At 35.9% G+C, this 25,987-nt stretch overlaps 1 protein-coding gene across 6 annotated transcripts in view; it reads right to left on the bottom strand.

Annotated features, from left to right (window-relative positions):
* The window catches only part of CNOT4 (CCR4-NOT transcription complex subunit 4), a 149,657-nt gene that overhangs the window by 49,749 nt on the left and 73,921 nt on the right, over window positions 1-25,987 (bottom strand). For 3 of the 6 annotated variants that reach the window (XM_043873531.1, XM_043873529.1, XM_043873533.1), the window contains exons 3-7: window positions 16,523-16,720; window positions 8,892-8,978; window positions 8,013-8,114; window positions 7,174-7,299; window positions 4,272-4,396 (exon numbers count right to left, since the gene is read on the bottom strand). In XM_043873531.1, the coding sequence (XP_043729466.1) occupies window positions 4,272-4,396; window positions 7,174-7,299; window positions 8,013-8,114; window positions 8,892-8,978; window positions 16,523-16,720 (638 nt within the window). Of the gene's footprint in view, window positions 1-4,262; window positions 4,397-7,173; window positions 7,300-8,012; window positions 8,115-8,891; window positions 8,979-16,522; window positions 16,721-25,987 lie in introns of all 6 variants that reach the window. The other 3 variants (XM_043873530.1, XM_043873527.1, XM_043873532.1) reach the window with 1 other exon arrangement.

Genomic DNA, 25,987 nt, shown 5'->3' on the forward strand with positions numbered 1-25,987 from the left:
TAGTACATCCAATTATATTTATCCTGAGGTATAAGCCTTAAGTATCAGAGATCTTCAAGGTCAAACTACATACAGTTATGGCATAGTTTAACTGATTTACTTTGATTCACGCTAGAGTTTTTTATTCAGGTTAGAGTCTTAAATTTCGCCTCTTCTAGATTGAGAAATGGCAGAGTGGAAGAATGAACTTGGGCTTAAAACTGACAGACTTTTGGTCAGAATCTGGTCTATCACTTACTCGTACAGGATACTGGTAAATTACCTAAACTCTCTGAGATTTAGTATTCTTGCCAGCAGTAAGATAACAATGATGTCTACCACACAGAACTACTAAAGAGATTAGATGAACACAAAAGACATCAACTTTTTATTCAACCTTCTTTCTACCTAAATCTAAAGCTGAACATCTCAATTCCTTCAATGATGTCTTCTCTGAGTCACAACATCAAGTCATAAACTTGACTTGCGTGATCTGCACATTCCATAATCTGTCCCCCAAAGTAAGTAGACCTATGCACTGTCCTGGGCACATAGCAGCCATTTAGCTATTACTACCCTGTCTAAGTCTTCAATTGGTGCACAAATAGTACCTCAATGTAAATAAAGGTTATTTCAAAGCCCTGAACTTAAAAACAGAATATCCAATCCTTAAGAATCACTACTGCATGGCTCCCTTACTTCCCCTTCTCTACATCTGTCTTCATCATTTCAAAGTAACTAATAGAAAAACAGCGTATCCACAGTCAAAACCCAATCTGACTGATACACTCTCAAACCCATAATAATGGAGGGATATGTGTGAAGAACAAATGATACACACCCTCTAATTAATTATTCATTTAAGTGATATAGGAATAAGACATATTACAGAAAATTTCACTAACATTAATGTGTATCAAGGGGACCATGTTGGGGTTCAGTGATGATTAGTAGTTATGATATTCTTAATATTTATAATCTGGCTTAATTACAAATGAAAAAAGTACATTTCAGTTTAATGTCAATCTATAAATTTTCAAGTTTTGCTTTCTTGAAATTCTTCTAAAAATGCTACTCACTACACAGCAATGCCAAGAAAAGAGGAAAAGGGGCCATTCTTTCTGTCCCTAGAAAGTTTAATTCTCAACTCGAATAAGAAAAATGTTCTCTCTCTTGGGTAGGACCACAGAAAGAGTTGTACTGCTCTTCATTCTAACTTGGCAGATCTTCCCGGAGGGGAGAAGAAAACTTGTCTACAAATACATCCCTACCTGTACCCTGTATGGTGGTAAGGTACAAGTGGGGACCAAAGCAGACGTTCAGTAATATTGACAGTCAAACTAATTCTCTGGCAGGGGTTGGCATGCAAAGAAAATAAGCTATAGGAGCTTGCCAAACAAAACAAAACACCGATAACTCTATGTAACCTGGGCCATCAACTGTCCTTAATAAATCCTGGGGGGTGGGGGGTGCGCCTTGCGTTAAATAAACAAACAAAAAAAAACCCTTCTCCCTCTCTCAAAAATTCTTCACATATCATGTACTTATGTTAAGCAAAGGTAACCATGTCAAAATTTATTTTGGTCCCAGCTGAAGTTCAGTTGCACTGATTTTGGGCAAAGTTACTAAATGGGTCTACTGTTTCAATCCCCCCCTTTTCTTTTTTTCCCCTACAACTTGTGGTTGCTATGACACTCCTCTCCTGTAACTGAAACAATTATAAATGTGCTCTGACTATACTTTATATGAAGGCAAAGTCAATGAAATATTAGTAAATCTATATTAATAAGTGATCACAAAAACATAAGTTAAAGACAGCTAACTACTGTTAAAATGCTGAAAAGACATGTTGGTAAATTCCAATTTTCACTTCTAATATAAAGAAAAAAGTCCAATAAATTAAAAATAATAAGGTGTTTTCATATTGTGATAATACCACTTTCTGACACTGTTGCTTAATTTTTAGTTCCTAGGGATTCTTAGACAGGAAGAGGTGATGGTAGGAGATCTGATTTAAAAATGCAGGGAAAAGACCAAAAAAAAAACCTTTCCTGAGCGACACAGAAGACAAGTATTTTGAAATAAATAGACTTGGTCAACTAACGGGGGAAGCTAGCCTATATACTGCACATAAAACACTTCAATACACCAATAAAACATGGCAAAGAGATATGAACTCACAATGCATAAGAAGTTCAGTATATTAACCAAATATAAATTAAAACAAAAAAGATTTTATCAAAATTGGCAAATGTGCAGGAAAAAATACTTAATTCAAGGAAATACTCATAATCATTGACTTAGCAGTTCTAAGAGCATCAAAACTATAACCAAAATGTTTACATGAAAAAATATTTATCACAGTATTATAAATAATAGCACCAAAATGAAAGTAAGATAATATACACCAGCAGGAGATTGGTTTAATAAATGTGCAATACTCACATATAATGGAATACTACACAGTCATAAAAATTATGTTTTCCATAACATGGGAAAGTATTCATAATAATGGGTATTAAGTTTTAAAATGTAACAAACCAATGCAATTTTCTGTATATATACATTCACAGGAAGGAAACGGACTACAAGGAAATATACACTGCGAGGAAGATACACCAAATCATTTTAGTGAAAACGTCTGAGTATTGAGATCACATACAATATTTACTTTCTTCTTTATGCATTTGTATATTTTTCAGCTCTCCTTCAATAGAACATTACTTTTATATTCAGGGAATAACAGATGCTGTCACAAAGAGATAATCTAAATTTTACATTTCTGCTCTGCATTCTCCAGGGGCGATAAACCCAGAACATGACTTTAACTAGAATGACAACAGTTTTAATGAGAATAAAGACATGCATTTGAAAGCATCAGAAATAAATTTTTACTACAAATTCTTACATAATGTACTACAGAGTTAGCAACCAATGAGGTAAATAACAGCATAGGTTCTTAATAAAATAAACATATGGGTGGGTACAAAAAGATCAATGGAAAGGGTCAAAGTTTATCAACCCCCAAAGATTTTAGACTTAACTTTTATCCTTAGCTTTGATAAAATAAATTTCATGTAGTTTATTATATAATAATTTTACATTTTGCTCTATGGCCACCTATATATTTATTATATATATATATGTACATATGTGTGTGCAAATAAAAGGAAGTTTTTAAATTTGAATTGCCTTTATAAATAATCTTTACTATCAAAGTGAATAAACTTAACAAGGACTTCCAAGAATTTAAATATAAGAATAAGTTTTAAAGAAACTGACTCTAACAACAATCCATGTGGTTATTATTAACTATGCTTAAAAATGGCCCTTACATTATTCTAGTGCTAAATAGACATGGGACTGTAATGGGACTATGTAATACCCAGACCTTTAAAGCATCACTTAAACAAATTTAACTTTGGAATAAATTTTTTAAAAAAGAAAACTGACCTATTTGATTACAGCTATTTACTTTAGATGAATTCACTTTACAAAAGTTAGACTTACCAAATTAAAAAAAAAAAACAAACAACAAAAAAAAAACACACCAAGATCCTAACACAAACTTAAAATATATTCAGAATAAAGTGTAACCCCCAAATTATCATTTTTATTAATCATATCATTTTCTGACAGGCCAAAACCAAATACAATCCAAGATGTGACGATCACCATATCAGAATGAGATTCAATACATAAAGTTATAAATTTGTTTAAACATGAACAGAATATAGGTCTGTGCAAAAAACAAGTTGTCTCCAAGATGAAAAAGATCTGTATATGGGATACCCTCCTCACTCAGAGGACATAAGACTTTGGTGATTCCTGAGACAAGACAAACATGAATACTTGTATCCCCAACACAAAACGCTTCAGATTAATACCCTCTGTCCCTTTTACAGTATTTTGTGCCGCCCCCGCCCCGCACCCCGCCATTACATCAGGAAGGAAACCTCCATTAGGTGACAAGAGCCTTTTAATAACCCACATCTCTTAATTTCCCTTTTTATCAAGGAGAGTGTTCCTGGGGCTCAGGGTAGTCTGCAAATCAATGCAAAGGGGAAGCATCGAGAGGCTCATCTGAAGTATTACCAGGGAGCAGCAGGCAGCAAATATTCAAACCCAGAAATTGTGACTCAACATTTCCTACAGTACAACAATTCTGCACAAATGACAGACACTGTCAAGAAGGATCCTGCCTGAAAAAGATGCAGAATGAAAAGAGAAGAATGACAGACAGGAAGGTTAAGGTATTTGATTATACTAGTATTGGTACTTACGTATCATACCTCTGCAGTGGTGTCACTTTGTTCTTATTCTTATCAACTGAACCCGTAGACAGTTGAAGGAAATTGGGGTTTAATTTATATAATTCCTGAAGGAGCTTCTGTTCATATTCTTGGTGTTTACCCGCCTGGTGGAAGAAGAAATGAAAACTGCAGTGGGATTCACAAAGTGGCTGGTATAAAATGCTGACGTACTTTCTGAATCATTAAAGCTATCCTAAATAAAATACGTAAGAGTTCATCACAGTGTCAGAGAAACCTGTGAGGAAGATGTCACAGAGCTTCTAGACCAATGAAAGTTCTTTCAACAAAACTACAGGAGACATATTCCATTAACTAAGCATATCGTCAACCACCTTATGTGGAGAAAAAACATATTAACAGACAACATTTTTGCTAGCTTAAAAAACTAGAGGGGCCCTTTTAAATTTACTTCCCCATCTTTCCACAAAAGAATTAAGCTTTCTAACAGGTCATTACAGAATTTTCTGAAGATCAATGGAAAATCAATCTCTCTTTTTAGAAGAGATTAACACTAAAAGTAACTCAGAGATGAAGAATTTTCATTATCCTAAGTAACACATTTACATAAAAATGAATATATTTAAACGTTGGACCAGAAGATGGCAATTTAGAGCCAACCGCTTTGTTTTTATAAATAAAGTTTTAAGGGAACAGTAATGCTCATTCATTTACATATAATCTATGACCTTGTTGGTGCTACGACAGCAAATCTGAGTAGTTGTTACAGAGACCATGTGACCAGAAAAACTAAAAACTAGAACATTGACTAACTGTCCCTTTACAGAAAAAGTGTGCCAATCTCTGCTCTATACATGACAAAGAGAGCTCTGTATTTCCTGGAGTTGGTAGCTCTCTATCAAAATGCAGTGTTACAAACATGATGGAAGAAATCAGACAACAACTGACTGTGCAACTAGTCACACACAAAAATAAATCACAATGAAATTACACTGAATAACTTTCTACTCTTTGCATGTATATTATGACTGCAAGGACATTTTTACTTACCTTCAGGATTGTTAATTATTTTTAAAGTGTGGTCTAAAGAGATGTTATGGGAAAACCAAAACCAGAACAGATCAAAACAAAAACAAAGCAAGAAAAACAAGGGCAGTATCATGTGATCCAGCACAACTGTATCATATATATTGCACAATGCATCATTCCCTGCTCTGAGAGGGCTCTTGCCTGTTCAACTATACAAATATTTCATATGGTACTGAATTTTGAGTTATGCAGTAACAAGGAAAGACCTAGTTTTTGCCATGATATAATTTGTTCGTTTCCTTTCTACACTGAGGAAATGTTTTAATGAAGAAACCCCCTTTCATAGTAATTTTAAATTAAAAGAAGAGAGAGATGTATACAGGTCAACAATATGAAATAAATTTTAAATTGTTAAGGAAAAACACAGTTTAGATGTTGATTTTACATCTCTAAAATAAAAAAAGCCCTGAAAATTGTTTCTGCAAGCAATACTTCAGGAGATATTACGGCTTTCATTAGCCACAAAGAGCTCAAACTGGTATTCAAACGGTTTAACACGGGCAGTTTACAGAGACAGGTTAAATAGCATTACAAATAAATTTCAAGGGACTGCCCATCCATTTTCTTTTACTTTTTAATAATACTTAAGTGAGATCAACTGGGGCTTAGAAACTCCTTGACAGATATTTTCATTGTAATAATACCCATAAGTAAAGCATAGTTCCTGTTAGTCAAAATACAGCATGAAATGGCTCAACCTTAGATTTCATCCAAGAAAGTTTCATTCAAAAGAAGAAAAAAAGTCAAGAACCATTTACTGGATAAGCAAGAAATAAGTAAGTCATCTGTCCCCATTAAATATCACAGAGAACTTAGTTTTTGGGTTTGGGGTTTTTTTGTTTTTGTTTTTGACATGGACCATTTTTAAAGTCCTTACTGAATTTGTTATAACATTTATTGTTCGGTTTTTCTTCACTGTGAGGCATGTGAGATCTTAGCTCCCCAACCAGAGATCGAACCTACAGCGCCTGTGTTGGAAGGTGAAGTCTTAACCACTGGACCACCTGGGAAGTCTCTTAACACTGCTTCTGGATCATAAAGACCATACATACTGTAAAGAAATTCCAATGTATTTATTATAATGTGATTTAATCAGTGATAACTCCAAGTCAAAAAGGGTAATATTTCATTCCATTTAACAATCTGCTCTGAAAGGAGCCCCTCCTAGACTGTCTCTAGTTTGACCTGGAGAATCAAAGGCAGCAGTCAATGCCCCCCACCTTCTAAATGAGAAGTATTCCTGCAAAGTCCACAACAACAATCTGAAGTCTTCACCTATAATAGGGAAGTGCAGCATTGTGCTTTGGCATAATCCTCATTTAATATGCCGTATGGTCAATATTTTTACTTGTAAAGGCAAATTTATACTACAAATTGAAAGAAGACAGGAGAACAGGAAATGTAAAAAAGAATACAGGATAATAAGCCTTCAATTCACCCTTTACAGGACACTGACTCAGTGTACACTTTCATGGATAGAATCACTTCATAAAAACAATTTAGCTTTTCAGTGGCATTTAATAGAGTATTATTTTCTAGCACGCTCTATGAAGAGCAGAGATGGCAGAGGGGAACCTCATAATTACAATACTCCACTTAGCTTTCATTTTGCCTACATTTTCAAAACTTAGGGGGCCACAGATGCATTTTTTATTATACCAATGTCCTGCAGAACTGATATTCCATAGAACAACCACGTATTTGGAAAAAGCTAATTTAAAATAATAAGAGTTTAATAAAAAATAAAATTCTTAGTTTTTGCTTTTGCAATTTTAAGTTATAAAGAAAAATACTTCCTTTGCTGCAAAGTTGATAATTCACATTACTTTACTACCTGCATTTCCTCTTTTGTGAAGCTGGCCGCCTCGTCCCCCAATTCATGTAGGTACATGCAGTCAGGCTTTGGGCACTGCATATTCTTTAAGAAGTAACTGCAGTATTTTGTTGTACCTAGAGATGCCTGCAGGAAGAGAAGGGAAGAAGGAAAAAGACCCAAAACGTAAACTGACACCAGAATGAGAATTTCCGTATCTAGTGTTTTCATTTCATCTAAAATGAGACAAAGACACAACTAAACAAAGTATGGCTGTGAATACTAGAGAATTCAACTATCATTAGCAGAATTTATTAAAGGTGATGAAACACCTCAATCTGTGGTTTCCAGAGCTTGAGCACCCAAATCCTTTCCATAGAGATCAGGAGAGTAGGAAGGCAAAATCTGTTCCATGTTTTAAGCGGTTAGGCACATAAGACAAACTCCTTTTTCTAATTATGCCATCCTTCTTTCAACTTACTTAAAGCATTGCTTGGTGGGGCCCTTCACTCAAGCCTGAACTAATCAAGGTCCAAATATTTAAGGACAACAAATTGGAACCATCACCTATTTCTTACAAGAAGAATAATAAATCCATTTTCACAAGAGAAAATATGTGTAAATACAGGAAATTTTTTTTTAGGACTAATCCCCTAATAAGGTATGTGTTTACTTCCACCTGGTAGAACAAGACCCTAACAGGTAAGTGATAAGCAAATTAGCTGTCATAGGTTAGAATGGATACCTAGGAAGCAATCTTTAAATAAGACTCCTTCATTAATATGTAACAGCTATGTTCTTCTGTACTTGCTACATGTTATCTCTTCCCCCTAAAAAAAAAATCCAGAGGACCATATTACCTTAAGTGTTCTGCCATCCACCACCACATTGTTAACACATTGTATGGCTCTGAGAGCATCTTCCGACCGTATATAGGTTACATAAGCACTGGCACTTGGACCCTAAAGTGAAAAGCCACTGTCGTTAGAACCAAATTCAACAAAAACTTAAAAAAAAAAAATTAACTTGCAACCTGCCAAAGGAATTCTAAAGGCCTTTACTAACACTATCTTTAATAATAATGACAATGATTAGAAGTAGCAGTAGCTTTGATTAAACTATATACTAGCTCATCTTAAGATAATCATACTTAATCAATTTTATCTGATTTTAAGCAGACTAAAATATTTATGAATGAAATATCTTTGGCTTGGCAATTTTCTTACAAAAGTCATCTGACAGGCTTGTCAACATTACAAAAAAAAAACAAACTTTGAAAGTTATAAGATGTGAAGATACTGTGTCAAACTACATTCTCAGAATAAATGCAATCTTTAAGAGTATTCTAATAGAAAATTAAAAAAAAAAAGAAAGAGAGTATTCTAGCTGCTAATATCAGCATAACAAAAATGCTCTATTAAGTTCACAATATCCAAAAATATTAAATAGAAATCATTATATAATTTAACTGCTTGGTTATAGACTCAATTCTCCCTCCCCTTCAAACCATCACTAAATCTGTTACTACTTTTCTCTTAATACTATCAATTCACTGTTAAGTTTTGAAAGGATCAAACAAGCACCAAAAAATTCCCCCACCCTACCAATAGAGGTCACTATATGGTGTAAATGCTTGACCCCCAAGCTTTCTAATCAGAGAAACCAAGTTTTCCTTCTGAACAGCCCAGGTCAAGCCCTGACCATAGGGAGGAAAGGTAAAAATCCCTATAATTAGTTACCTGTGAGCCTGCATATGATGTGCTATTATTGATGACAACTTTATGTATTTTACCAAACTTCCCAAAATATTCTGGTCGTTTTAAAACCTATAAAAGAAGAAGAAATAAGGTATAAACTGTCCCCACTTCATCAACTTTATCCTTATAATGGGGACATGCACCATGCCTCTTGAGTGAAAAGTAAATAATTGTTAAAGTTTCCCAATAAATGTGACTACTTTACTGATTTGTGTGAGAGATCTCTCTCTACAATTTGTGTGGTTAACTTACCTACAGGAAATCATCAACAAAAATCTAAAAGCTATTCTTTACTGACCCACTGAATAGAAACTGAGACTGAGTAAGTCTCACATTATCTACTACGTTCTAACATGTGCACCAATAATCTATGGGATCTTAATTTGACAGTATTCTTAAACACAAAACAGATCAACTATCTTAACCACATTGTCATTAATAGATGATTCTTATAAAGTCTCAGAACAATGACCAAGATTATGTATTAAACAGAAACTCAAAAACAGACACAAGTAGAGACAGTTTTACTCATCAATCTATTGTACATAAAATATTATGTATTATATTAAAGCACTGTTTATAAGTTACAAATTCCAAATATGGTAACAGAATATTTTTCAAACTTTCATGCTTTATGATTTATTACTCAGTGTATGTCAATAAATTTTCCTTATGTCAATTTCACCATTTTTCAATTGTCTTCTATGTTTTTCTCTCTTTTCCTGATAAATAACAAATGAACTTTTCTCTATTACCTGGTTACTTCTTGGTGGTCATTTTCCCTCATACTTGTGTCATCTCCTTTACTATGTGATCACTATATGCATTCATTTAGCTTCTCCTGCAAACTAACTTAACTTTGGCTAACTTAATCCTCTCTCCCAGGATTTACAACTACCTCAAAATTAAACTGTTCTTTTCCAAAATTTACCACAGACGTACATAGTATTTGTTTATAGGTTTAAAATTCAACATTCAAAAAATGAGTATCATGACAACCAGTCCCACCACTTCATGGCAAATAGGAGGAAAAGTGGAAACAGTGTCAGATTTTAATTTCTTGGGCTCCAAAATCACTGCAGATGGTGACTGTGGCCATGAAATTAAAAGATACTTGCTCATTGGAAGAAAAGCTATGACAAACCCAGACAGCTAATTAAAAAGCAGAGACATCATTTTGCCAACAGAGGTTCATATAGTCAAAACTGTGTTTTTTCCAGTAGTCATGTATGGATATGAGAGTTGGACCATAAACAAGGCTGAGTGCCAAAGAATTAATGCTTTCGAAGTTGTGGTGCTAGACAGGACTCTTGAGTGCCTTGGACTGCAAGAAGATCAAACAGTCAATCTAAAGGAAACCAACTCTGAATATTCATTAGACAGACTGATGCTGAAGCTAAAGCTCCAATACTCTGGTCACCTGATGTGAAGAGCCAGCTCATTTGAAAAGATTCTGATGTTGGGAGAGACTGAAGGGAGGTGGAGAAGGGGGCAACAGAAGATGAGATGGTTGGATGGCATCACTGACTCAGTGGACATGAGTTTGAGGAAACCCCAAGAGATAGTGATGGACAGGGAAGCCTGGTGTGCTGCAGTCAATGGGGTTACCTACAGACCCACTGTTTCTACAATCTCTCCAAATAGCAAGCTATCTCTCAGTTGAAGCTTTCTGCATATATCTGTTCAAGTGTATGCAAAGTACCTTCTCCAAATACTCTTATTTGATAATATTCTCACATACTTAACATCTTAGCTATTATGCTCTACATCTCACAGAACCAAAGTTTTGTGAAACAGTCTTTGTTTGGGGTGTCATGAATTCTTCACAGTTTTCAACTTGATTAATATAAATTTTTTTTACCTTACTTTATTTTAGGTTTTTATAAGTATAGGGTTATTATGTTTTCTGCAGCCAATTTTAATGGATAAGAAGGTGCAATGACTACACTGGCTTTCTATCTTTTTCCCACCCAAATCTTCTGAAGGATATGACATTTAGAGTGGCAAAGGCAATGACTCTCGGGTTGTTCACAGAGAGTCTTAGGATAGAGGCTATGGGAAGAGTATGTATCTTGAAAAGCCTTCTGGCCAGTGGAGAACAGAACTGCGTTCAATATTCCAGCTGGATGTGTACCAATTCAGCAAAAGGCCTCAGCCAAAAGACCTGCTTCAAGGGACTCAGCCTGGTCAAAAGCTGTGCTGCATTAGCATCTCATATCACACCCAAGTTGATGGTAGTACTTCTCAACGCAGGCAGCATCAAGGGATGCTGGCACATCATGTCAGCGTAACTGGGAGACACTACTGGCGCTCAGTGGATGGGGGCCAGGGACAGCTTACAGCACTCAGGCTAGTCCTGAGCCACAAAGAACCATCCTACACAACTTCTGAATGTTCTACAAGACATTCATCTAGCCAAGATGCTTGTTTATAACTAAGTGAATCTAGAAACAAATCATAAATATAAAGCACTTTCCCACAGTTTCAATGTATGTTGAATTTAAAAGCAAACACTATGTAATTAAGGGACAACTACAAATGCTTTGTTTGAAATTTTACTAAGAATTCTTCAGAAAAATCACACACATCATTAACTCTTCATGGTACCCATGCTGTCAGTACATACATCTGTAACAATCTGCACTTCTAGTTGTCACATTCACAGTGATTCTACAAACAGAGGCAAGCTCCTATTTCATAATGTACTGGGAAAAAAGGTACTTTACAAACTTATATACACACACAAATCATTTGCGGATCCAGTTGAAATACTTATTTCAGCCCCTGAGAGTTTGCACCATAAGCTCCCAGGTGATACTAATGCTACCAGCCCAGAGGTCACACCCTGAGTAGCGGTACCAAGTATTTACACGTAGAAACAGTCTTCTTATACTTTAATCTCTCCCTCATTTTTTTCAAATTATGTATCTACCTAGACAGATTATATGATCAAGAAGTCATTTCATGAAACTCAAAGGGTGCTACAAAATACTATTTAAAAAAAAAGTGGGTACCGGGTCTGAAAAGGTTAAAGACTGACTTATGGAAATAAATTCTGGCCAATAATTGAGCAATACTTTCATAAAAAACATAAGACTTGTATATAGTTACAGTGAGCAGCCAGAATAGTATTTCCAAAGCACAAATCTCACCATGTCATTCTGTTCTTAAGATTAGTCAATAGCTTCTCATTGTCTTTAAGATACAGTGCAAACTCATTGAAAGTGAAAGTGAAGTCGCTCAGTCGTGTCCGACTCTTTGCGACCCCATGGACTGTAGCCTACCAGGATCCTCAGTCCATGGTATTTTCCAGGCAAGAATACTGGAGTGGGTTGACATTTCCTTCTCCAGGGGATCTTCCCGACCCAGGGATTGAAACCAGCCCAGGTTGGATGCATGAGACAAGTGCTCGGGCCTGGTGCACTGAGAAGACCCAGAGGGATCGGGTAGAGAGGGAAGTGGGAGGGGGGATCGGGATGGAGAATACATGTAAATCCATGGCTGATTCATGTCAATGTATGACAAAAACCACTACACTATTGTTAAGTAATTAGCCTCCAACTAATAAAAATAAATGGAAAAAAAAAAAGAATACATGATAATGAAACCGGGTCTCCCTCATTGTAGGCAGATGCTTTACCGTCTGAGCCACCAGGGAAGCCTTTTAAAGCCCTTCCTTATCCCTTACCACTTACCTCATCAGCCTCATCTCTCACCATTTCACTCTTAATTTTCCAGCCAAACAAATCATTTGAAGACCAAGCCTTTTTTTAAATCCAGAAGCACTTGTATAATCCCTATGCCTGAAGCACTTTATACCAAAGATAGCCAGGAAGTTCATACTTCCTGATGGCACTCCACAGTCAGGTGCCATCTCTTGTGCCTCCACAACACACAGCACTCCTCACAGTATACAGCTGCTTTTATAAATAAACAGGGGAAACCTTTTATTGGTTTATGTTCAATGTCTCACACAGTGCCTGGCACACTGCAGGTACTCAATAAATGCTTATGGAATAATTAAACTCTGTTGGCATTGAACAAAAAGAATAACACATGTGTAAAACACTAGTGGGCCTTAATGTATTAGGAAATGATCTATGGGTGACAAAAATAGCCTTCCCAGGCAAGGGAAACTCAAGTAATTTCGATGTTCTATATTAAGTTGCACATTCAAGGTTCTATCTAAACATAAGTCAAATAAGCAAAACAGTAAATAAAGAAAGTAAAGATCATGGGTAGTAGGCACAACAGCCTGCATATAACCACATAACCTATATATTCAAAGTCCTATATTTACTTCACAGTGAGTCAACCTGAGTACTAGCTACTATATAAAAGGTTATATGGTAGAATTATAAATGCCCAATGACATACCTAATGTGTAAAATGTCTTCCTATACGTTGGGAACACAAATGTTCATGCACATGTCAGAGAAAATAAAAAATGTAGTGACAGATGAAGGAAGAATAGACAAATATGTGGATGAAGGAACCATACAGATCACTGGTATAAAATTCATCGGAATAGGAGTTCTAAGACCAGGGAAATGGGGGCGGGGGAGGGAGGTGGATGAGGGTGGTTTCTAGTTCTGGGTTTGCTATGAAATAGCTAAGTGATCCTAGACAAATCATTCAACTTCTCTATGCCTCAGTTTCCCATTTGTAAAAGAAAACGGTTACATTTTTAAAGTCTTTCAGTTCCTCAAACAAGCAGCTCTTTCATGCCACCATGCACCTGGGACATGTCTGCCCTTATTTGCTACCCAGCTAATCCCTAGTCATTTTTAATCATCCTTTCCTCAGGGAGGCTTTTCGTGGATCTCCGCACTAGCTAAATTACCTACTGTTCGTATGTTCTCAAAAAGCCCTGTATCTCCCTATTTATAAATACTCAACACACTTACAAGTACTTAAGTCTGTCTTCTCCACTGTCTGTAAGCTTCTAAGGGTAGAGACTGTGTCTGGCTTGCTAAACCATTTCAGTAACATCAAAGTATCTAACAGACTGTAAGTATTCAAGAGCTAATTTACAGAACGAATGATTAAGGTTCTGACAAATTTAAATTTTTAGGATTTAGGAGATGATTACTCTAAGCATTATCTCTAACTACCATATCTTCTAAGACAGGCTTTTTTCCTATCAAGCAATAAATGGATACATTCGACCATCAATCTTGGTATGAAGTTGTCAGATGTACAAAAATTATTTTCAAAATAAGCTTTAAATTTTCCTAAATGCTCCTATTCTACTAATCAGAATTCAGCCAAATATCAAATTGTTCATCATCCAAAATTAAGTAAATGATAGGGATCTTCTTTGATTCAAAGTTCCCCTAACAATTTGAAACTTGGTGATTTCTAATGAAGTGTTCCAATCTGAAAGAATTAGGCAGTTACATTAAAAAAATTTTTAAGGTATTATTTAGAAGTAGTAGGGTTTAATAACTAAAACACTAACCTTCGGTTTTCTTAGGGTTTCAAGAGAAACAAATGAGAGAAACTAATGTTTAAGAAAATTCACTGTCCTCTTACCAAGCAACAGTGCTTTCAAAAGTCTAAAACCAAGACAGTGATTTTTTAGGTATATTTACATTCATGATAAAGTATTCTCTTTCAAGAGTCATTCCCTAGATTAATTTCTTTCTGTGTAATAGTTCTTCAGATTAATCTTACTGACATTGTGCTATTTGAAATGAATATAAATCTCTGTACATAAGTAAAAACAAACTACAGATCTAAGTCACTTCTCTAAGAAGCAGCAGAAACCTGTAAACCAAACATCAGACTGAGACTATGGCTTCATTTTATCCAGAGTTTGGGTGCTGCTCGGTAAGCCTCCAATACCACAAGCGACTGGGTTTTGTATTAGTAAAACCAAGTACATCCACATCCAAGAGTTGTTAAATAAAAATTAAAGTTCCATTAATTTGCTGGACTATCAGGGAGCCCCTTGGTGGCCTAGTGGTTACGACTGCACACTTTCCCTGCCATGGCCTGGGTTCAATCCCTGGTCAAGGGAGCTGAGATCCCACAGGGTGCATGAGTGCCCTCCCACCCCCGACAAAAATTTTTTTTTTTTACTGGAGTAGCAGCTTCAGAAAAGCAAATATAGATTCTAATCAATAAGATTAGCAGGAATAAATAGAGGTAGGTAAATTAAAAACCTGCTTAGGCAAGAAATGTCCTCTGGTTAGAAAAAAGTAATGTTTAAAGAGGGAGACAGAAGCATTGATACAAAGTTGTGGCAGTGTTCAAGAGTGAAATGGGATCCTGACTGTCTGGGGAGTTAAATGCTAGATGATTTAGGAAAAAGGGAGAACTAGCTGCTGAGGTTAAATCGCAGGCCTAAAATGAGCTCCTTTCTTATCATTTATTAGAGATATGAACTCTAGATCCACCCCTTTGGCTTTGGAAAAAACCTCGTCTCTTGAAGATCGTGTAGCCCACTAATGCCAGCATCTCGGACCTAGATCCTAGTAACTCGTGAGCTGCCTCCACATTTATTACCAATGACAGAGACTTCTTAGTAAGATCACCCTGATGTTCTCCTCTACAGATCTTGAATCCCTTCACAGCCTCAATACATAGTTAACTAATCAGCAATAAATATTTCTTATTCTTTCTAAACTGATTTTTACAAAATCAATTTTTAGACTCCTTATATTTCCTCCTTCTGGGGCCTTTAGCCCTCTTAGACCAATTCAAAGATTCCCGCCTCCCTAAGCATATTCACTGTAATCCTTCCTCTGATTGCTGCCATCCTGAGCATTACTTTAAACCCTTCTCAAGGAGTACTTCGGACAGATCCCTCAAATCCAGCTCTCTCCAACTGAAGCAGACATTCTGGCTGCCATTCAGTTTCTATTTGCCTTCCCAACAATCTAGTCAGCATCTCCTGGTATGTTAGGAACTAAACATTAGCAGACATGTGTCCAAGGGCATTAAGGAAAAGTAATGAGTTCAACATTACTCTAATAAGCCTGGTGGAGGAAGGAGAGAAGAGTTAAGTAATAAACAAAAGGGTTAAGGCCTCCCCTGCTTTCAACGTATGACAAAGAACCTCAACCACTGTTTCCCTCTGAATTCTTTCTCCTTCCCCAAAACTGGCTTAAAATGAATGAATAAAGAATGATGACACAGTACAGCAACAATTCTATCACTGTTTTATAATTAAGGTTCACCGCTTCAGCGTGATTAAAAAAAAAATACAGATCTCTGGTGGGTTCATGAAAGTACATCTCCACTGCTGGTCCTTAATACAGCTACTGAAAAGAGCAAAGAAACAGAGCGGTCATATCAGGGGAGCCTTGAGAGCACAACAGAGCCACTGTCCAACTTCCGTAGACTAGGAGCACTGAAGGGGACTTCAGAGACCTAATTCAACTGCCCAGTTTCACAACTGAAGGAAATGGGCCAAGAACGATGAAGACACTGGCCTGAGATCACAACTGGTCACGGTTTCTTAGTGATTATTAAAAATCATTTCCCATTATCTTCTAAGTTTTAGAATTTTCAGGTAAATCCTGCCTTTGGGCAGGGCCAGCTACTATTTCCAAATAAAGAAAAAGAAAAAAGTGCCAAATTGAGAAAGAAAAGAGAAGACAACTTACCTCTGGGTCTGCTAGGCGCTGAGACAGACCTACAACAAAGACGAGGTTTTTCTGTACAACACGTACACTAGCCAAATGTTTGCGATTTTCTGATATTTTCTGTTTTCTCTCATTTTGTTTCTGTTTTTTCTCATTCTTTATCCTTTGCAGTTCTTCCTGGGAGAGTGGTTTATAAACTGCTGGATCTTCTGGATATGGCTTTAGGCATAAAACAAACACAGAAGTTAGCATTAAATGAACAGAAAACCATGAGTAAATAATTTTCAAATGCTTGATGATATGTATGCAGTTATTTGCTACATCTCCCTTTTTCTGAATGTTCTGTGTAACTTTTTATTTAATAAAAGTTAAATGTTACATAAGAGTGTTTTTAAATACTATGTAAACCACTTTTAGTGCTAAAACTTAAAAATATCACCAAAGGTTCTAAAATTTTAAAAAACCACCCTGGTATTACCGACAATGCCTAGTACACAGTTTACAGGAAAATTAAGCTTTTAAGGTACTATGTAAAGGGCAAAAAGTACAAAATATCATCTAAATATGGGTTTATTGTATTACAATCAACAAATATTTAATGAAAACATACTATGTGCTTGAAGATTAATGAAGTACTTATTCTTTAATAGATAGACATTTCCTGTCAAAGGAGATGGGCAAATAAACAATACACAGATACTCTGGCTCAGGAGTTTGAACTTAGCTTCAACACTTATTATCCACATGGCTTTAGACAACTCAATAGAATGCTATGTCTCCGTATCCGTGTTAAGTAAAATGAAAATAATCTTAAAGGCTGGTATAAAAATAACACTCGTAAAGCAATTATTTTAACTGGCCCACAGTAATCTCTCAATAAATACTAGCAATTACACCACTGTAATGTTTTTCTCTCTCATCATTACAATTTTGTTTTCATTCCTACTGCTAATGCCAAGACTACTGATGGCCTGGATGAGAGTTGCAAACTGGCTTTGAATCTTGGATTGTTCTTTACTGAGAGACCTTGGCTAAGTTATGTAATTTGTCTGCCTCAGTCTTCCGTAAAATGGGAATCACAGTACTTTATTCAGAGGGTTTCTGTGAGAACTTTAAAAAGGCAACACACTTACAAAGTGATTAAAACTGTGTCCTGCACAGAAGCATTCAATAAATCAGTTATTATTTCAGCTGGCCCTCCATATCTGCAGGTTCCACATCCTTCAATTGAACCAAATGAAGCTATTTGGGGGGAAAAAAATTCTAGGAAAAAAGTTCCAAAAACCAAAATCTGAATTGGTCATGCACCTAGCATTTACATTGTATTTACAACTATTTATACAGCATTTACATTAGATATTAGAGACTATACATAATCTAGAGATGATTTAAATTACATGGGAGGATGTGTGTAAGTTACACACAAACACTATGCTATTTTATATGAGGGACCTGAGTATCCACAGATTTTGGTATCTGTGCAAGTGGCATGGAGGGGGCTGTTCCTAGAAAAAAATTCCCCACAGATACAAGAGACAACTGTATTAACAAAAAAGGTTAATAATAAATGGAAGATGGAACACACTAAATAAATAGTAACACGTAAAGCTGAATGTGAAGAGATCCCAGAAATGGGAAATTGTGCTATCAGAATACCAGAACCTGGGATTAACAGAAACGCTGCTGTCAAGAATAAACTGGAAGAGGAAGAGAGAAGGGAGTATCACAAGCCTGACACCGTGCATGCCTTTAATGTAAAGTTACTTTCATCTTTTCCATACATAAGTTTAAAAAAATTACTTAAAAAAAATGAAAACACCCTCCAATATGTGAGCACACTCTGAGTAATGCTGAAGGCAATTAAGAAAGTGAGATTTCTTTTCCTGCTCCATTATTTTTACTAGTAATAACATAAAGTCTCCAAAACTCCTGTTCTTAAATATTCAGCCATAACTCTTAGTGGTCCTGCAGAATAAAGTGCCCATTCCATTCAATTCCCACATTTAAACATTTGAATCTTTTAGCTAATTGGTCCTTTTTGGCATACTCCAACATACTAGTGAGTGAGAAGCATATAAAACAGCTGATTCAGTAATTTGCCTGACTTTTGCATGACCTAAGGGTTTTATTCCAGGGTCAAATATAAAGTTTGTGTCATACATTTTAGGAGCTTACTAAATATTTGCCACATTAATACCAAGCTATTTTCTAGAATTAGAAATTCAGCACTACTAATTTTCCTTTTTAAAAAAATCTTATTTCAAAAGTTCTTACATTTTAATTTGAGGAACCAAATGGTTAGAGATCTATTACAATAAATTCAATTCTTCAATCGATGTAACCGTGCCCATTTAAATTTTTTCCCTTTTCTACACTCACACTTCTGTACCTATATTTCTTCTTTCAAATCAAACTATCTGCTTGGATGATTTTAATCCCGTGAAACTATTTAAAACTACAGCATGTATATTATCTATGGTGAAACAGATCACCAGCCCAGGTGGGATGCATGAGACAAGTGCTCGGGCCTGGTGCACTGGGAAGACCCAGAGGAATCGGGTGGAGAGGCAGGTGGGAGGGGGGATCGGGATGGGGAATACGTGTAAATGTATGGCTGATTCATTATCAATGTATGACAAAACCCCCTGGAAAAAAAATAATAAATAAAGGAGAAATTGAAAAAATAAATAAATAAAATTTTGCAATAAAAAAAAAAACTACAGAGGCAAAAGTATAAAAATGAACTACATACAAACCAATGTAAATACCTTTCCACAATATCACTTACATTTTCATTTGCTATTTTCTACCACAGGATTTCTGGGTAGCTCCTTTTAGAGCATTTATTAAGTTTATTTGAAAGCTGTTGCCCTTCACTAACATGTGGAGTGGTGATAATCCACTCCCTGAGTCAATAAAGCCTTTAGATTGTTCCCAGATCCATTTCAAAGCCTGGTCCATGCATTGCATCATTCCACCAGTCCATGGTAAGTGTAAAAATTAAGAAAAAGCACTTGGAAACTTTTACAGCAACTTAACATTTCCACAACATTCAAGTATGTCATCAGTGGGGTCTGAAGAATAAGATACTTATCAGTGTGGTTGTTATCAAGCTTAGGTGGTAAATCACATGACACAAGCTGGATACTAGGCATGCTCAACAGAACCTTGTATCAGTTTCCAGCAGACTGTGCTGGGCGGGGGGCGCACACAGATCTGGTTCTACATCAGAGATAGTCTGAGAAACACTAGTGTAACTTCTGAGAACACGAAGATTTGACAAGCATTCAGGTTTTTTTTTTTTTTGCTAACCATCTCTGACACTGTAAAATCCTAATAAAAGATGATGCAAAATAATATAAACACCTCCAATAAATGGAGAATGAAAATGACCAAAAATCAGGTAGTGGTACCAGTTCTCATGAAGTGTATTACTGATGTTATCATTATATTGAGTTTGTAACACTGGTTTATCGCAGTCTTTTTCTATATTACTCCAAGTTTTTTCTAAGAAATTAATACTTCTATCAGTCTTCAAAGGCAACTTTATTGGACTATAACTGCTATGTAATGATAGATTACACATACCAATACAGAAAGATACCACTACAGGAGAAGAAGATAAATTAGTTTATTATGACTTATCCTCCAAAATCCTCTTACTCCAACTTAAAAGAGATTATAAATACTAACTTTTTCATCTTAACATATTTGTGAATCTGCATCTCTGTTGTTAGGAAGAATTAAATAAATTGTTCAGATAATAGAAATCTGATAATTTAACCTAAACACAAATGAAAAATATAGAAAATTTTATTAGTCTCAACCTGTCTAAAGGTTTCACAAAAAGTTGGTAAAGTACACATTCTATGATGGTTCCTCCTCCACACACACCACCATTAAATACCTACTCTACAAATCTGATAGAAAGTTAACCATCTGATACGGTAAGATGAGGAAAGAAGCTAGATTAAAGATGGGAGATGAAAACACATAATTTGAACAGCTGCAGAAAAACACTGTGACTCACAAAACTAGTAACCTTAGTACTAAAAATGAATATAAAGAAAAATACATCTGGTCTACTTTTTGACTGAAACACATACGTTAAACCTAATATTCTAGGAATATAGGATCAAATAAAAAGCTATAAGCAAAAAATTTTTCTTTAAAATTTTCTACTGCATGTTACAAACTAGTGATAAATAGGAAACTTGTGGAGAAGCATTTTAAATGTGCAAAATATTTTTACTAGTGTTAATTTGTCAACAAATTGCCAAACTACTAATTAAGATGGTTTATAGCCTTTAATATAATCACTTAATTCCTTTCATATGTGTAGTTATGGTTCCACTTTTATTCCCAATTTACATGTATATTTAGATGTGTCTTCCGTTTTATTTTCTTAGCAGACTTACCAAGACTTTGATTATTTTATTGGCTGTTTCAAAGAACCAGCTCCAACTTTTATGGAAATACAGCTTTCCTATTTCATTAAATTCTACTTAATCCCTACTTTCTACTGTCATGTTTCTTCTTTTCCTAGTTTCTTAACCCAGACATAAGTTCATTTACTTTTGCTCTTAATTTTCTAATAAATGTATTTGCAGCTTCATCTTTTTCTCTTGCTAAAGACAATGAAAAATACTGTGTAAAACTTTTCAAACCAACATCTTAAAAACAATAATGATCTGCAGTGGTGAAGTCCCAAGCAAATTTCTGGATAAAAGTCAAAACCCAAAGAGATAAGTGGGGCTGAGTAACAACCAATGGGAGAGAGGAACAAATGAGGGAAGAAGTACAGCATTCAAAGTCCAAAACCAGTCCAAGGTAAAGAGTTCTGGGGAGATCACTCCCATGATAAGCTGAGACCAGCTCACCCCCAAAGGGCTCATATTCTCTTAGGGTTAAGTACAGCTACAGAAAGGTCAGAACAAGATAAGAAGAAAGGAAAAGGGTGAAGAAAAAAACCATCCTAGAGAAGTTGAAACCAGCCCCAAGGAAGATGTGCACCTGAGAGAACAAAAGATTAAGGCATCCCTAATGGCAAAGAGTCGGACACGACTGAGCGACTGAACTGAACTGAACTGAATGGCAATGTTCGCAGGTTCCAGCAGAAAGCAAACCAAAGCCTATCTACAGGATGGCAAATTTATCCTGGGCCTCAGAGAACTACACAAATAACTCAGTGACAACCACGAAGCCGATACAGACAACAAATCATAGAAATAAAACAACAAGAATGACAACCAGCAGAAACATCCCCCACAGACTTTAGCAACTGGAATTACTGGACAGATTTTAAAACAAGAATGATTATCTGTTTAAACAAATACATGACAAACTTGAAAATATCTGCAGGGTTTAAAAATCCTTTTTAAAAAATCAAGTAGCAAAAAAGAACATACATTACTTTTAGAAATGGAAAACAAAACTTTAAAATTCAGTAGACTAGACCTTATATACTATTTAACTTACATGCTGAGTACATTATGCAAAATGCCAGCCTGGATGAATTCAAGCTGGAATCAAGAATGCAGGGGGAAGTAACAATAATCTCAGATATGCAGATGACACCACCCTCGTGGCAGAAAGCAAAGAGGAACTAAAGAGCCTCTTGATGAAAGTGAAAGAGAAGAGCGAAAAAGCTGGCTTAAAACTCAACATTCAAAAATGAAGATCATGGCATCAGGTCCCAGAACTTCATGGCAAATAGATGGGGAAGCAATGGAAACAATGACAGACTTTATTTTCTTGGACTCCAAAATCACTGCAGATGGGGACTGCACCCATGAAATTAAAAGATGCTTGCTTCTTGCAAGAAAAGCTATGACCAACCTAGATAGCGTATTAAAAGCAGAGACATTACTTTGTCAACAAAGGTCCATCTAGTCAAAGCTATGGTTTTTCCAGTAGTCATGTATGAACGTGGGAGTTGGACCACAAAGAAAGCTGAGTGCCGAAGAATTGATGCTTTTGAACTGTGGAGTTGGAGAAGACTCTTGAGAGTCCCTTGGGCAGCAAGGAGATCAAATCAGTCAATCCCAAAGGAAATCAGTCCTGAATATTCACTGGAAGGACTGATGCTGAAGCTGAACCTCCAATAGTTTGGCCACCTGATGCAAAGAACTGGCTCATCTGAAAAGACTCTGATGCTGGGAAAGATTGAAGGTAGGTGGAGAAGGGGATGACAGAGGATGAGATGGTTGGATGGCATCACCGACTCAATGGACATGAGTTTGAGCAAGCTCTGGGAACTGATGAAGGACAGGGAAGCCTGGCAGGCTGCAGTTCATGGGGTCACAAAGAGTTGGACACGACTGAGTGACTGAACTGAACTGAGACTAGACCTAAAAAAAAATTAATTGATTAGAAGGAATCATCTATTTATGCATTAAAGGAAGAAAAAGAAAGAAACAGAAAAGAGATAAAAAGACATGACAGACAGTGAAAAGAACTGGAAAATATTTAATCAGAGTCCCAGAAAGAGAGGAAAGAAAATACTGGCAACAGCTGACAAGATAACAGCTTAATTTTTTCCCGAACTAATGAAACTCTAAATTTGATGATTTTGAATTGTGGGCTGGAGAAGACTCTTGACAGTACCATGGACAGCAAAGAGATCAAACCAGTCAATCCTAAAGGAAATCAACCCTAACTATGCATTGGAAGGACATGTTGCAGCTCCAATACCTTGGCCACCTGATGCGAAGAGCCGACTCATTGGAAAAGACCCTGATGCTGGGAAAGATTGAAGGCAGAAGAGGGTGACAGAGGATGAGATGGGTGGATGGCATCACCAACTCACTGGACATGAGTTTGAGCAAACTCCAGAAGATAGTGAAGGACAGGGACACCTGGCCTGCTGCAGTCCATGGGGTCTCAAAGAGTCAGACACAACTTAGCGACTGAACAGCAACAATAAAACTCACCAAATCCACAGATTCAAAAAGCCCTACAAATCTCAAGCAGAATAAATAGAAATACACAAGTGAGTTCTACATTTTGGAACTGATCAATAGTCAATTTCTGTGCCCGATACACTGTATTTTAAAGTTTTGTACAAATTTATTTGTACAAAGTTGAATGTATGCACAAACACACATACTTGCTAACTGTGTTAATCAAATTTTTCATTCCTTCTGTGTACTTCATGTGTGCTAATAAGTGACTCTGTGTGACATATTTCTAAAATACAGAAATTAGAAGCTCCTTGATTATGAAAGTGGGTGCAGTTTCTCCTGGTATTTACATCAGCTCAATATACTTCAAAGCTCTACTAAGTAAATAAAAGTTTTGTGACTCTAGGGGATCTTTCATCAGTAAGAAAAATATCCTCTTTAACTACTTTCAAAACGTGTAGATCTTGAATCTGATTATGACTAAATAATATCAGTACTATTATACTTTCTTTCCTATGGTTTCCATTTGCCCACTCCTTTTTCCCCCCTAGTTTCATGATCTATTTCTTACATGTGTTCCTAGTCAAACAGTTCTACAAGGTTTATCAGGAAATACAGCAGTCCCCTATATGCTTCCCCCTCAACAGTTGCCTCTCCCTAAAAATAATCTGTTTATTCTTTTACTTGATTCTTTTGTCATTTACTATCACACCATTAAATAACATGCTTGTACTGCTACTTCTTGATTTTTTCAATATTCAATATTATTACATTATGCAAACTCAAGATTTAGCTTTCTTTCAGCCAGCCTAACAACATATTCCAAGCCCACTTTCTAACCTTCCATCCTAATTTCATTAGGCCAATAGTCATAATTACATTATTACAAAGTTCAAATATTACTTATACACTTTCACCTCCAGCTATGGCAGATTACTAGATGATTAACAGACTAGGGATACCAGCATAAACAACTAGAAAACTAGACAAAATGTATGAAATAACTGTTTTCAGACACTGACCAACAGGGAATGAACAGCAAGCAGATCTATGACCTCTGAGAGAAAAGAAATAAGGCAGATAAAAACCACGAGTGTCCCAGTTTTCTGCTCTTCTGGCACTTAAGGGACCCTGGCACTGGTTCTAACAGTCACACTAGGCAGAAGGGACAGTGTTCAAAATTTGAAGAGGCTGAAGCAACTGAAATTTACGGGGCAAAAATACCACAAAGAGTGAACTAATAAAAAAAAGAGTTCCAGAAATCAATGTGGAAGAATCCTGTGGTATCCAGTTTTCATAACAGCCCTCCTGACAGAGTGTCAACAGTGAATTTGGGAAGGAAATCAAAAAGAATTAACACCAGTCACATGTACACTCTTTCAGAATACAGATGAGGAGGAAACACTTCCTGAAGCAAGTATTTCTTTGGTACCAAATCTAAAAACAATATAAAAGAAAGCCATAGATAAATACTTCTCATAACACAGGTACAAAACTCCTTATGAAAATATTAGCAAATTGAAAATAAAAAGGATAATACATCATGACACATAAATCAAACAAGATTTACCCTTGGGAGGGAAGGTTGATTTAAAAAAAAATGAACCAACCTAAATCACTGTTTCTACAGAACAAAGGAGATAACACACAATCACCTCGACAGAAGCAGAAAAGGCACTGACAATATGCAACACCTACTCATGATTAAAATCTCTCAGTAACCAAAGAATAAAAGCAAATGTCCTCTACCTGATACAGACCATCTACAAAAAAATGGTGACATACTTAATAATGAAATACTCGATGCCTTCCCACTTTGGAAACAAACAAGGATATGTGCTTGTAACACTTTCATCCAAGATTACAGTGTAGAGCTTTATTGTTGTCCACTCGCTAAGTCATGTTCAACTTACCCAGTGCAATATGGCAAGAAAAATAATTTTTAAAAAATAAAGACTGAAAAGAAATAAAACTGTCTTAATTCACAGAAGGTGTAACCATCTATTTAGAAAATCCTAACAAATCTGTTTTACAAAAATCAATTATTCTACCTATAAAAATGAACAATTAGAAAATGAAATCTTAAAAGGCATATCATGTGCCACAGCTCAAAAAACATAAAATAGTCATAGGCAAATATAACAAAACATGCTGTACTACTCTGTACACTGCAACTATAGAACAGTGTTTCTGAAATGTAGAAAAATAAACCTTATTCATGAACTACATAAGTCAACATTTTTAAGATGTCATTTTTCCTCAAATTGACCTGTTTATTCAATGCAGTCTCAATCAAAATTCCAGTAGGCTTTTTGTACAAAATGACAAATGAATTAAAAAACTTATGTGGAAAGGCTAACCAAACATCAGTCTGAAATGACCAATTCCTGATCTTTTATGTGCAACCTACCTCTTCCTCTTTGGCAACTTGTAGAACCTCTTTCTCTTTGGTATTCTGGTATTTGAAAATAAAAGTTTGCTGGACTTCCCTGGGGGTACAGTGGGTAAGACTCTGCCTGCCAATGCAGGGGACACTGGTTCAATCCCTGGTCCAGGAAGTTTACACATGACACAGAGCAAGTAA

The sequence above is a fragment of the Cervus elaphus genome, chromosome 18 (genome assembly GCF_910594005.1).
Source record: "Cervus elaphus chromosome 18, mCerEla1.1, whole genome shotgun sequence".
Classification (NCBI taxonomy): domain Eukaryota; kingdom Metazoa; phylum Chordata; class Mammalia; order Artiodactyla; family Cervidae; genus Cervus; species Cervus elaphus.